This window comes from Mirounga angustirostris, unplaced genomic scaffold (assembly GCF_029215605.1).
Source record: "Mirounga angustirostris isolate CCGP_5_RB_7025 unplaced genomic scaffold, mMirAng1.0.hap1 SCAF_7, whole genome shotgun sequence".
NCBI lineage: Eukaryota > Metazoa > Chordata > Mammalia > Carnivora > Phocidae > Mirounga > Mirounga angustirostris.
In genome coordinates this window covers 94,393,208-94,408,332 of record NW_026991715.1, presented here as the reverse complement: position 1 = coordinate 94,408,332, position 15,125 = coordinate 94,393,208, and the positions used below count along the sequence as shown (strand labels likewise).

General features: G+C 36.8%; 1 protein-coding gene across 8 annotated transcripts in view; it reads left to right on the top strand.

Annotated features, from left to right (window-relative positions):
- RANBP17 (RAN binding protein 17) overlaps window positions 1-15,125 on the top strand; it is a 323,809-nt gene that overhangs the window by 210,842 nt on the left and 97,842 nt on the right. For 6 of the 8 annotated variants that reach the window (XR_010413224.1, XM_064596582.1, XM_064596579.1 and 3 more), the window contains one exon: window positions 9,630-9,689. The exons of the other annotated variants lie outside the window; for them this stretch is intronic. Coding sequence is in view for 5 of the 6 variants with exons in the window: in XM_064596582.1 (XP_064452652.1) it covers window positions 9,630-9,689 (60 nt within the window). In the remaining variant the exon portion in view is untranslated. The remainder of the gene's footprint in view (window positions 1-9,629; window positions 9,690-15,125) is intronic. 8 annotated transcript variants of the gene reach the window in all.

The window sequence follows — 15,125 nt, the reverse complement described above, 5'->3', positions numbered from 1 at the left end:
TTCAAGTATCATTCTTACAGTTCCTAGTATCTGGGTCATATTCATTAAAGCTTAGTTAAATAATGATGACAGTACTAACAGTCATTTATTGTTTATTCTATGCCAGGCACTATGATGATAAGCTTTTACATGCATTACATCTTGTAAGCCTCAAAATAATCTTGTGATGAAGGTGTTCTTAACCATAGTTCTTTCTACCACAAAGTAACTTGACTAAGAATACAGTGGTAGGAAGTGGCATGTACAAGATTTGACCTTTAGGTCTGATTAACTCTAAATCTATTAAATGATGAACTGTAATTCCCAGTCTTGCTCCTTTGTTTTTTGCTCTGTGTTTGAGATTCTTGAAGACAGAGGCAATGTCCTAAATATATCTTATATTTGTCAATACAGCTAAGACAATGCTAGATGATCAACTATTTTCTTGTTGATTGATTGACTATGGATTAGATAAAATGAGATGGTCAAATTTGATGGCGAGAAAAGCAGAGAAATTTTATTCTGACCCTAGTCATTTTTCTGAAGTAGATGTTATTAAATAGAGCAGTATTTTTATTTAGCAGATAGTGGATTGAAACCAGGCAATGTTCAGTTTTTAAGGATTGTAAATCAGAAAAGGATTTTTATAGTAGCTGTAACAATGTTATTTTGCGCTGAATCAGTGCCACTCTTTTATTCTTTCATTCATGAACCAAGTACTTATAATTACTGTGATAATGTGATTTATAATAAGAAACATATGTTTGCTCTTTGTCCCCTTTTCTGGCACAGAGCTCCTAAGTCCTTGGAATTTCCTAAGTGATAAGAGCCAGTAAAGGTATCTTGATATTCCTAACAGACCCCTTTTTCCTACATTTGAGTTTATGTTAATAAGATGACTTTTGGAAAGCATCTAGGGATGGGGGCTGCTTGCCAGGGGGAATCAACCATGTGATTAGAGGGTTGGTACTTTCAGTCCCACTTCCTGACTTCTGGGGAAGGGAGAAAGTTTTGGAGTTTGAGTTCAGTCACCAAGGGCCATGCCTAGGTAAGGAAACCTCCATAAAAAGCCAAAAGGATAGGTTTCAGAAAGCTTCTCGGTTGAGAGAAAGAGGGAAATAAATCATGAGAGATTTAACTATAGACAACAAACTGAGGGTTGACGGAGGGAGATGGGTGGGGGATGGGTATTAAGGAGGGCCCTTGTTATGATGAGTACTGGCGTGTTGTATGTAAATGATGAACCACTGAACTCTACTCCTGAAATCAATATTGAACTGCATGTCAACTAACTAGAATTTAAATTAAAAAAAAAGAAAAGCTTCTGGGTTGGTGAACACATAGAAATTTGAGGAGAGTGACTCAAAGAACATGGAAACTCCACACCCCTTCCCACAAACCTTGCCCTAAGCATCTCTTCCATCTGGACATTCCTGATGTACATCCTTTTATGACAAACCAGTAATCTAGTAAGTAAAATGTTTCTCTGAGTTCTGTGAGCTCCTCTAGCAAAATAATCAAACACAAGGAAGGAGTCATTAGAACCTTCAATCTATAGCTACTCAGAAGCACAGGTGACAAACTGGACTTTCAGTTGGCTCCTGAATTAGGGGCAGTCTTGTGGGACTGAGCCCTTAACCCATGAGATCTGACACCATCTACTTTGAGATAGTGTCAGAATTGAGTTAAATTTGGGGGACATCCAATCAGTCTTCACTGACAATTGGAGAATTGTTTGGTGTTGTTGGAAAAAAACACATTGAAATTACAAATACGATTGATGCTTGAATGACATGGGGATTGGGGTGCCAACCCCCTTGTGCAGTCAAAAATCCAGGTATGACTTTTGACTCCCCCCAGATTTTACTACTAATAGTTTACTTTTGACCAGAAGCCTTACCAATAACGTAAGCAGTGGATTAACACAGATTTTTAATGTTATATGTATTATATACTGTATTCTTACCACAAAGTAAGCTAGAGAAAAGAAAACATTCTTAAGAAAATCATAATTAAGAGAAAATACATTTGCAGTACCATACTGTAAAAAATCCGCTTGTAAGCAGACCTGTGCAGTTCAAACCCTTGTTGTCAAAGGGTCAACTGTACATGTAATTGCCTACTATGTACTACACATTGGGACACAGTGTGACTAGAGAGATAGTCCTGCCATCACAGGCTGGTGGAGAAGACAGACAAAGCTGACAAGCAATCATTGTTCAGTATGATGAGGCCCATGATTGATATGCAGAAGGACAGTGAGAACATAAAGAAGTCACCTGATGTAATCTTGGGCAAGTCCTAGAAGGATTTCTAGGTGATACTCGGGGTTTCTTTTAGCGTCATTCGGTTCTGTGTAGTACATAAACAGGTAAGTAAAATGTAGTAACAACTAGGAATTGCATATCGGTGCAAAAAGAGTCCAGAAAAGTCCAGCTTTATATTTTCCACTTTCCCACTCATGATTGCAAAATGATACCAAGAAATCTAAATATCAATACCCTTCAAATAGTTTACCAAATTAAGGAGGTTGATGTCAAAATAAATGTTCCATGCTTCTAAGGTAATTCGTAAAACCAATGAATTCCCCTACCCTGCTCATTTGGCACCAAGAAACCACACACTGGTTCCACTCTGTCATATTGGTGCCAGAGAGAAGTCAGGGTTGTCTTACAGCCGTTGAATGAAATAGCGCCCAGTAGAAAGTTTAATTTGGATTTACCAGAATAAATGTCTGTGAATACATATTTTTCCCAGTAGCTAGGAAGCAGTGTTGTCAAACAGTGAGGCCTGTGAATAGGAAATGGGAAAAGTGGTCGTTTTACTGTGTAATCTTGAGCAGTCTCCAACCACTATTTGATTTCCCCATCTAAAAAAAATTGGGTTCATGATACCTGTCCTTTGAATGCATGTTCTTAGTGATCCAAGAGAGACAGTATGTTGAATGAGCCCTCTCTTGGCCAAAAGGAAGATAATCCAAGTAATTAAATATTTAAAATAAAATTTTGTTAGTGAGAAGAGGGAAAGACGGGGGACATAGAAAAAAACAGATATTTTGTCACCTATTTTTCTTGGTTGATAATTGAGAATTTTACCATTTTAAATCAGCTACGGTATGGGGAAAGGTCATGATTTCAAAAAACATGAACATTTACTATGAAAAAGAGGCAAAAGATAAATCAGGCAATGTGTACTAGGATTCTCTGCATATACTGATATATGGTTTATAGAGTATCATTATGATGGTAATGACTCCCTTTTAAAAAATCTATGGAGATGAGAAAAATTATTTCATTAAACTCTTCAGAAAAGGTTATCTCCCACAAATTCCTAATTGTTTATCATCATAATCAAGCTAATTTCTAAATAAAGTGGGGAAAAGTAGATCTGAATGGAGAAATGGGGTGCTATAGAATACAGAATTTTTATTCATTTGTACAGTAGACTGTCATCTTGAAATAAATATGAAAAGGAACAAAGTTGTTTGTGCTTTGAAAATTGAAGCGTTGTTCATCATGCATAATTGAACAAAGTTGAAATTTGTAGGTACAAAACAAAAAAAGGCCACAGCTATGATAGCTATTACAGGAAATGGAGGAAATTAATAATAAAAGACAAGACACTACCTCATAAATACATGCTCATCATGAGAGTAGAGAATGAGAGCATTAAGCAAATACCCTGATTAATTTAACAATTTAATCCTGGAATTGGAGTACAGATATTTCAAGATTCATTTGTACATATAGATAAGTGAGAAAGACCAAAATAAACAGCTTACTTTCATAAAGTAAGATTTTTAGACGGTCCTTCTGAATATGTGAAGATAATATTTTAAAAGAAAGGTTGGTTATAACTTAGCAAGACATGTTTGATATGAGGATTTATTAAATAACCAAGTTTCTGTATCTTTTTAAAAATATAAAATGTGTTAAGGAACAGATTTGGGGCATTTTTGCCTTATATCCAGTGATCTTGCTTTTTATAATTTATTCTAACAATGATCCTGCTTTTTATAATTTATTCTAAGTAACTGCTAGGAGCTATGATTTTTAAAAGACTGCATGATACTAGGAACATAAATTAGGGGGAAAAATTACTTTAAGTTACTCAGTATTCCCTTAATAAAGTTTAAATTAACCCTGATTAGAACATCTTTGAATACCTTTTTGATACATAAAATGATTTATCAAAATATGTGTTTCAATAAATTTCGGAGGATTTTTAGAAAGAGCAAATAGTATAAGAGTAGTTTACTAGAAAGGCTTTTATTTTTATATCACGTTGACGTGTGTGATTCACTTTGTCTTTTTTTCTTTCGGCTATTTGGTAAAAGTCCACAATTTGCCAAAATGGTTAATAGGACACAAATATAGACATTTCATGTGATGTACCATGTAAATGTAAACCTTTGTAGTTACATGTTTCTGTAGCAAGAGAATTGTTTTAAAAGGCATGTAATTTATTAGCTATCGGTAGCTGCTTTATTGCCTTGCCGCGCTACAGTAATAAATAAAAGAAAGTGAACTGATTTTACAAATGGCACACAAGGTGCACATTTTGTGGGAAAAAAGTCTTTTTTTAAAGAATTGGCATTAAATCCTTTTTTTGTGATGACAAAGAGGCTAAGAGTGCAAACTGTATTTTCTGTTTATCGAAAACAGTCTTTTTTTCTCGGGGGCATTTTTTCCTATGATCATCAAGGGATTTCAAAAGCAATAAAGTGTGGAATCATTGTTCGACTTGAACAGTATTAAAACTTAGGTTTTAATTTCAGTGAAGTAATAAGATTTGAACCTGTCTCACATTACAGCACTGTAAGGCATTTAGCAATTGTATTTTAAAAGAGGTTTTTAAGATGCAGCTCACTTGTAAGCTAACTGTCTGTCAGTAATTAATAGTTTTTCTTCAGCATAGGCTGTTGTGATCAGACCAAGAAATATCTGTGTTTTTAGTAACACATTATGATAATTGTGAGTGCTTATTCCTAATTAGTCTAAATGTCTAATAATTTTTAGCTTGCTTCTCTGGCTGCTTAGTAGAAAAAAAGAGTAACATGTAAAGCTACAGTGTGTCTTTGGGCTTTTAAAAATATGAATGTACACACACATGTATATTTCAGTAAGCTTTACACCTAGCAGGATGATATGTCAGTTGACTCATTCATTAACCAAGTATTTTATCCTTCAATATCATTTCCTGGTCTTCAGACATCACATCATTTGTATATGTAAAAACTGTTGCCAGATATGGTACTGTATGTATAGTTAAACCCAACCTGACAGTCTGGATTCTTCAATACTCAACACCGAACCTATCTTTACTTTTCAAAAAAGGCTTTAAAATACGAGCATTTCTATTAGATCAGTGTGGCAACATACTTGCTGATGAAAGATTGTATTTACCATTTTGAATTGCTATTGAAAATAATTGCCTCTACAAAAGGAAACATCTGTATGATAGCACATGGTTAAAGCTGCCATCAATTTTTAACATTTGAGGGTTGAGCTATGACCTTTTATGATGACTGTGAACAGTAACTGCCTCCATTAGCCATAAGTTTTGTTTCTTTATTTTAGTAGATGGCCTAGACTGTAAATATTAGAGAATCTAAAATAAATCAACATATTATCCTAAGGATACAAAATGTAAGAGCTATTTGTGGTTGGGAACCTTTGACAGATAGTTTGGATGAAGCAGATGATTGCCTGCCTAGCGTATCTGGTCTCCATTGCTATGCCTGCAGGCAGTTTAGTGCTATGGTTGTATATTGATGTCAGGGTTAGTACTGAGTGGCTAGCAGTGACAGATGTCTATAATTACAGGCAATGCTTCCAGTATTTCTGAAAAGCCAGCCTATGTTGAACAATTATCTTATTTCTGCCTTGCCAAAGAGCATGTTCCAATTGCTAGTATTAGCAATGGTGAATATAGTGCTTCATCTGCTGCCTTGGGACAAATGTGGGAAAAGCACTTGGTTATAAAACATAAATGCAAAATATTTTTTCAACATTTTGAATTAGTTAAGTTCAGTGTGTTTTCCTAATTTTTATCTCCCCATGACATGTCTCTGTTGAAGGAATCTTGAAATATAAAAGCACATTAGGTATACTTATTGAGATTTTGTTTTCCCCTAGGCCTGCATGGCTCCCCAGCGCCAGTATCCCTTGCTTTACGGAATAGATGTGTTTAAGTAAAGTTGGCTTTGAAACAACTTTCTTCAATGTGAATTACATTTTTTGACTGACTTCTGTTACAGAATTGGAAGTGCATTTCAATGGACAATCCCCCACACCTTTTGATGAGGAAAATTGTAGTAAAATGATAGGCAGTGCTGAAATTTGCAAAACACCTTAGTACACTGGTGTCTTTACATTTGTTGAGACTTGCAATTCTCAATTTTTGTTTTAACCCTTTCTGTTCAGCCTTCAACCACTCATTGTCCCTTCCTGTCTCTCAGTGTTTACCACCACTTCCTCCCACACCCCCTCTTGACCCACTTTCCTGACTCATTAGAAATGTTTTCATGCTTTATGGTCCAAGTTCCCAACTGTCCTTTTTTTCCTGGTCATCTGCTTGTGTGATACATGGGCTGTGATACCATACTCCCCAGCCAGTGTAGCAGCCTTACACAGTACTCTCCAACCCTGCCATTCCTAAAATCCCTAAACGTTCTAGGCACTGGGTGTTAAAACATTGTCCATGCTCTAAGTTACAAATTCTGTATTTTCAGGTAATGTAGAATGAGAAATGCCTAGGAAATATCAGTTGATGAGATGTACTATCTTCAACCTTACTCTAACCTGTATTGGGTTTCTACTTTTGGGCTTAACCACTCTGTGGAGTTACTCATTACATTTTCTCATGGAGTCTTCTCAGCAGTGTTTTACTTAGTAGGTATGATTACCTTCATTTTACAGAATAGGAAAAAGATTTCAGGAAGGTTTAAAGACCTGTTCAGTGACCAACCCTGGGTTTGACCAAACCATCCTACTCTAAATCCAAGTTTGCTTTCCACTCTATCACATTGCCTGTGTGTGTATTTAGGAATGAGTTTAGGCATATGCTCAGTTTTAACTGTAATGATGAATGATAAAACGAACATCACAGGTTTCATCCCCATCTTTGCTGTTTCATTTCCCAAGGAAAAAAACTCATCTCTACAACCACAGATTGGACCTCTCATCCTGGCTAGCCATGAGTCACAAGAGAACTGAGCTAGTTCTAGATCCTAGATATTTGATATAATCCTTCCTACTATATAAGAAACAACTCACTCCATAGTCTAGTGTCAGAGAGACCAATATTATATTCATAAATGAAAGGCAGCCCCTGTCGGTTCTTACTGAGCCTACCACACAAAAACTCTTTTGATAATTTAAAACTCTTACATGGTGTTCTGGAACCCTTTCTCTGTGTGCGTTAATTTAGCAAAGAAAACTTAGAGAATTGATTGGACTCACTGATCTGAATTGGGAAGACTTCGATAATTTATTGGCCCCAAGGCTGTAAATCATCTACTTACCCAGTGAGTTGAGAACTTACCCTGGAAATAGGAAACAGGAACTTGTGATGACTCAAAAAAGGAAGATGAGGGCTTTGAAATCAAGAACTTAAGCGATACAGGTGAGCCCTTGAGATAAAACATCACCTGTTGCCACAGAACATTCTGTTTTCCTCCTCTCTCCTCTCACGTTGCTTCTCTGTTCCTCCTCCTAGAAGATAGAAGATTAGGAGTTAGGCTGCCTTTCATTAGGGCTCTCTCCCCTCTAATCACTCTGTAACCATTACTAAAGCTACACACATACCAACTTACAGCGTAGACCTACTTTCCAGCATCTAATCCAGATAAAGCCCAAAGAAAAGGGACTGTCATCTTGGTGCATGCCTCATAATCTTAAAGTCAGACTAATGTTTGATTAGGTGTTACTTAATAATAATAATGGCTATTTACTGGCCACCTGTTCTGAGGACGAATAGCTAGTGTTTATTTGGTGCTTACTGTATACTAAAAACTTTCCAAGTGCTTCTGACACAATGCTGGCAGTGCTATAGCATGTTATGACAATAATAACAATTAGTACTTATGGAAATTTTACTCTGTGCCAGGACTGTTCTGAGTGCTTTGCATGAATTAACTACTCTAATCCTCTCAAAATTTTCATAAATTAGTTCTACTATCATCCTCATTTTTTATTCAAGAAAACTGAGATTTAGAGGGTAAGAAACTTGATCAAAATCACTCAGTAAGTGGTAGAATCCAACTAGTCTTGGGCTTCAGACTAGGTCTCAACCATTTCACTAGACTCCTAATTTGTACTAGCAAGTACTGTGCTAGGCTAGCAAGTAGCAAAGTCTCACTCAAAACCCCTCGTGTTTTACACTACGTATATATTCTGTGTTTCCTCCAAGGTGAATATACCAAAAATACATAAGCAATTAACTTGCCCATTTCTGTTTTACTGAGAGAAGAAGATGCTTCCTGACTAACTGCATATTGTCTTGGTTGAGGTTTTGCATATGTTTTAGCTAATTTTCAATGTGGAGAAGTGTTCAGTAGGAAGACTAAGATGGAAGCAGGACTAACCTGTTTCCCCAGATATTGCCTACCCAGAGAAACCAGGTATTAGAGTTCAAAGGCATTAACAGGCCCCCGGGAGGTGAACCCTGATCGCTTGCATTTGGAGTAGGTTAAAGTTTTCACTAACTAGGCTAGCGTGAAGAACAGAAAGTGAAAGGCAAAACAGATTATAGGAACAGTATTTTTGAGTCAAATTTGAGAATGTAATGAAAAAAAATGAACATAATGAACATAGCTGATTTGACAGAGTAGTACAAATGTAGCTGATATGATTGACACCATTTTTTCCATTCTGTGGGCCATTATTCCTCTACTCTTTATGTCAGGTTGTTCTTTCCAGACAGAGTTGAGAGTCTCTTAGGAGGAAAGTAAAGAAGTTGCTTTGGAATGTGGAAAATGGGACATGTTTCAGAGAGGCAATGTGGAGACAGAAATGGAATATTAATAGGTAACGTGTATGAATAAAATAAAGATGTTAGAAGTGGAGATGGGGACCTGGTAAAGTCTTAATGCCCACTGTAACTATAATTTGTGTGTTTTAGAGTAGAGGATTTAGGGGAGAGTGTGTGGCAAGAATTAGATCAAGTGGTAGAAGACTGTATGATGTACTTACCTTCTGAATAAATGAGTTCCATTTATTAAAAACGTACTCTTACCCATGAAGAGGTGACTCGGCCTACTTAAATCCTTAGCCCCATTTGCACACTTGCATAGTGAGAGTGCCTCATGAGCAACAACAGTACTAAGAGATTCTTAAAAATAGTTCTGTCAACGATTATTTGTAATTTGTTCTTTTCTAGGGCTATCCTTTAGTAATTGGTTTCTTGAATTATTCCACAGAAGCAAACCCATTGTGTAATCTATATAACCACATCCAGGCTTTGAACAGCACTTCACCATTGTCTTTGCTTATAGCTTCCAGAATATAATCAAAGTCCCCAGAGCATTTTAAGTGACAGCCACAAAGGTCCTGAGCCATATCCTCCCTATATCTGAAGTTGGGAAGGCCGTCTGCTCTTCCCTTATCCCTAATGTCAGGTGCCAGGTCCCTAAACTCTGTGCTTTTTAGGTTGTACGCCTGAGGAGTGATGTGTCCAGAGTTCCAGAGAAGGCTTGGAAAATAGTTAAGGTGAGTTGAGTTGCTGGTTGTTGTGGTGGATCTTCAGTCTTTATGCTTATCTCACCACAGCCCCAGGTCCTTATTACTAAAATAGGTACATGCTCACAGTGATTAGTGTAGGGGTGCCTTGTCTGGGTTCCCTTTTTATGCACTTTATAACCCTACAGTATGCATGTCTTATAACCAAATGTTCAACCGTCAGCTACTAAGCGGTATTAACTGCAGAGACTCTGCTTAGCTTGAATGCATAGTACGAAAGCAGCCTAGGTTTCTCGATTACATTTCTGAAGTGGCCGGTTCTAACCAGTTATTCATACCTGAAAGGAGAAAGGAAGTTTTCTTTGGCTACATTGAATAGCATCTGTTATTGAAGGGTATCTTCAGTACGTGTATCCCTTATGCCAGAGTATGTTTCTGGTGGACACCTTTGAGAGGGATGAGGGATTATAGTTAAAAAAAAAATCTTTTATGTCCCAGTTCCCCACCTCTACTCTCACCCTATCACAAATTTCATCTAGCATCAACTTCTTTCCTCCAAAATCTAATCATGATATAAATTTGCTATTGCAAAGGACTATAAATAAAATGCCTGAAATTCCCCCTTTAAACCATGGTCTCAGAATCTTCCACCAGAATTAGGCAAGCCTTCTTCTAGTAGCCTCATGCCATAGCCATGGTTAGCTTCTCGTTGTATGAGCTTGGGAAGATAATAATATTTACCCAGTGCCTTCCCATAGTTTTAGCCACAGAAGACTAGTCCAACAGAAGCTTGGCCCCAGACATGGAGTGAGTTGGCAGCCAGCAGGAGCAAAGCTGTGTCAGGACAAATGTACACTCCCCATCTTCTCTAGTTGGCTTTCAGCTGGTTGCACCACAGGAGTCTTTCTATGGGCTGTGTATCCTGTGACCAATAACTGGTGCACTCGACCCGGGTCCCTCTTGGCTAGTGAAGGCCTGTCGGGAGACATTAGGTTCATGCTGGTGGAGATCCTTAGTCAGTGGCTCCCTGAAGGAAAATGAGGCAAACAGCCAGCTTCTGTTGAACAGGTGGTAGTTAGACCTTAGATCTGGTCGGGCCGGGGGAGGGAGGGGGCGGGGACAGGAGGCAGAGAAAGAATCTCTCCAAAATTACCAGTATTGCTGGTTTTCACACTGTACCTGTACTCCTCTTTCAAATAAATGATTGTTTAGAAACGAATCCAAAAATATCTCTGGCAGCATCTGGAGCCCTTCCTTAGCAGTCTGGATTTGGGCCCAAGTTAGGAATGGAAACCCCACTGGGGTGCAAGCAAAAGAGGAAGCATGTTCTTAGCCATGCATCAGTGGAGGCCCCTACTGGGAGAGGGGATTATCACAAGGCAGCAGGCGGCCCTGCACCCCAGCCTGCTGAGTTCATGCTTTGTGCCACAGGATGTGGAGCGAAGGAAATGCGAGGCCAAAGTGGTCGCTCCAAGTTCTCTTATACAATGGCTCATTCAAGCAGATTGGGAATGCCTCTTAAGAGATTTGTTAGGTACATGTCCCCTTAGCAAGATGGCCACCACAGATGGTGGGTTCGATATAATAATTGAAATAAACATTTAACATTCATATTTATTTTGTACTTCCATAGTCAGCTTTTCTTTTATCAGTTGCCATTTTCTGTATTCCTCTGAATGAGGCAAGCAGAATTCTAACCTTTTACCAATTGGTTTCCATCATTAGCTATGGTTTTGAAATTAAATTCTGGCAAAAGATTTTTTTTTACCTAATTTTGGTCTTTTATTTTGTGATGGTACGTTACATAATATGGAAAAATTAATCAGCCAAGATTAACGTGTATCTATCCAGTAGCACTAAGTTTCTATATTTAATATGAAGCAATGATATTTGTACCATTATGTCTTTTGATGTGGTCATAAGTTAATTGTGATGATCATGTTTTATTTTGCTTCAAGCATTAATGAAAGACCACAGTATCTTTAGTTCCAAATGGTTTAGATCCAAGTCATTAAATCCTCTTTTCCCTCTTACACCTCTCCTTCTCCCCACACCCAACCCCCACCTTTCACTTCAGTGGGTCTCTTTTATAGAAAGCACTGCCTTGACGTCAGGGGCACTTGGAGCCTAAGACAAAAATATGAAAATCGGTTTCTTATTCGTAATAAGTAATATCACACTAAGTTCCAAAATTCTTTTCCTAAGGAATATTACTGCTTTCACTATATTGAATTCTTTCTGGTGACAGGCTTTGTTTTACCAAATTACAACCCGTTAAAAATCTTGATAAATCATGTCAGCAGATTGAAACAATACTTTAAAATGTACAGCAATTATTGGGGTTTTTAAAATTTTTTGCGGTATCAATTTTGTATTAGATGTAAATTTTGGAGAATAAATTGGTTCAGGAAAGTATATCATCTGATGGCAGAACACTTTGTTGTTGATTTCCACAGCACTGCTAATTTTCTGCATTGAGCCTGCTTAACAAAAGCTCTTTGAGAAGTTATAACATCTTAAACATTTATAGAAGGCCTAAGGGTATTAACTTACTGTAATTTTCTGAAGATTCATTATCCAAAATCTTAATTCATTATAACAACTCTTATGAAAACCTATAGAACCAGTGTTTTCCCTTATTTTCTTATTTGCACAGAATGAGAGATTCATTGTTCTTTTTAATTTGTTTCATGTGGTGCTTTTGAGTACATTTCATAGAGGGCTGTTATTGAATTTCTGTGACTGTCATTATATATCCATACAACCTTTAGAAACTAATATTCTGGGTTTCCCAGTTCTGTAATCTACTTCAAATTTAAGGATTGACATAATTAGTTTCTTCAAAGTTAAAACCAGAATGTTAGAGACAACACTGCAGATACCCAAGACCAGGAATTAGGGTTGGAAAAAGAGAGCAGTTTAAAAAATTATCATAGCACATGCTTTTATTCTTTATTAAATTAAATTTACAACTCAAAATCTTACTGCTATTTGTATGCTTATTCCTTGTCTGGTTTTCTTATCTTGTCTGGTTTCCCTTTAAAAACCCAGATACAAGATCACTTAAGCTACCTGCCTGTGCACGGGCAATATTTGTCATTTGGTTAGTTGAGAAGTTAGAGGATGTATGGGTTTTTGAAGCGTTATGTACATACCCAAATGCTCCTTTCTGAAATTGAAAAGTAAAATAAGCAGAGTCAAATAAACAGAGATAAGAAAACAAACCATACTATAAAACAGTTTTTTAGGACCATGCCTTCTCAAATCTATAATAATGATGATTCCTTACATTTTTAACAACTTTCTGTATTTCAAGACCTAGAGAGATGGATCAGTGGTTAAAATGGATAATTTTTCTAGCTTCTAAGATAATAGCTATGTAGAAGTAGAAAAAAAATGCAGTTTTGTAGCATGAAATTTCGAAGCTTTATGGCCTTTAACAAATACCATTTCTGATCATGATTAGAGTGTGTGAATTGACTGAATATATATGTAAAGATTTCAAATTTAGGTTTTGTTTGTTTTAACTTTGTGCAGTGTGGAAATCTTCGAGGTAAGCACCCTCTTATTCTTCTGTTATTTTTTATGTAATGAGCCTTCTCTTGAAACGGTATTAGCTGCCAGTTTTTAAAACCTACTATGAGAAAGGGTCCATCAGAAAAGCAGCATTTGTTGATAACTACTAAATGCCAAGCTCTGTTAGGTATCATCATTTCATCTGCCCAAAAGCCATTAAGTAGGTATTATTATTATTCCTGTTTTACAGGTAGGAAACCAAAATTCAGAGACTTTAACCTAGTTAGTGGCAGATCCAGAATTCAAATCCAGGTATCTTTGGGACCAAAGCCCTTCTACATTGCTAAGTTTATCAAGGCAATGTTCTAATTTCTTCTGGGGATGTTAAAAAATATGAATATTTTCCCTGCCGTCAGGCAGCACATGCTTGAAATATTTGAGGAAAGACATATGCACATGGAAAATTAATACTACAGCAAAATTGTATTCTGTTGTCTGATATGGGAAGTGCCACTAACGGGCTAGCCAACAGCGTATACTCTCCGTATCAAGGGAGAGGAGCTCTTCTTACCGCATCTATAGGGAGAGCTTCTTCCAGAAATACTATTTAAGCATTAACACCACATCTTTTTAAATAATGAAATTTTACTAGGGTTACTTCTGGTGAATAGAATTCTGATATTATTTTCACAGAGAAAAAGTTCTGTGCAAAAACCATACCTATTATGGGTTGTTTTCCTTTTGTTGAAAAATTGTGAAAGAAATGAAATCAGCCAAAATGTCCATTTTAACATTACATTCATTTTTTTATTCATTTAACAAACACTTATCGAGTATTCGGTATGGGAGATAAAAGAACATGATCTCTGCCCTCAGGGAGCTTATAGTCTAATAGAGAAATACAGGCATATTAAAAAAAAAAAAAGAGTGGGAGGAAGGCACAGATGGCCAGGCAAAACTAGCTTGTAATGAGTGCACATCCAGTTATGTGAAACACATAACCAAAGGCATAGCCATTTTCAACTTCACTGTATCCCTCAGAGAAGGATGGACAACATACATGAGCTTAGTCTCTTATTTCTTAAACCTTTGCTTATTTTTCATAATGATCTAATTACCTTAATTGATTCTGAAATAAAAAATTAGGATCTATGAACTAAAGGAAGGGTTTTTTTTTTCCCCTTCTTGCATTCCTATGCCAACTTCTGTATCCTTCCTTAAAATGAGTATTGTGATGTAGTTTCTTCTTGCTGTAATAAAAATTTTTTTGGTGTAGTGATAGAAGTTTTAGAAAATGTTGAATACCCCTAAATATTGTGTGAGAATTTTTCCTGTAGAAAACCTTCATTGACTTGTGCTTTGTGGTAAACATTCTTGAAGATATTTCCTCACTGGACAGACTACTTCCCACCCCCCAAATTATATATGTCTATGGTATAATTAAATTCCAAATGTTTGAAGACATTTTCATATTATCTGCATGCTCTCTGAATGATAAGGTGCCTTGGAAAATGTGAGACAGTCTTTTAAAAGAAATGCAGTAATCATACATTGATTTTAAATGACCCTGTCACACGTGAAAACAAATCAGATTGTTGCTCTTAATGAGCTTTTCAATTTACTATTCAGTAGATCAGATAAGTGGATTTAAGAGGTAATGATCCTGTTTAGTACTCAAGCTTGACTGTCAGATCCTAGTAGTGGAGAGAAATCCCTTGGGACAAAAACGTTGACACAGTTCTAGATGGGATAATGGGAATCAAAGCTAATGGATGATAAAAGGAATGGTGCAAGTTACAAGGATAATTGTGGATTAAAGCCCTGCCATGTGTCAATGTTGACTGTTTTTTCTAGTATCTTATTGGGTCAAATCTGGTGCTCTGAGAAACTGTTTTGACAGCAGAGCACAACAAACCTGCCTGCCTAGCTTCCTCCTTTCTTGAAGCCAGG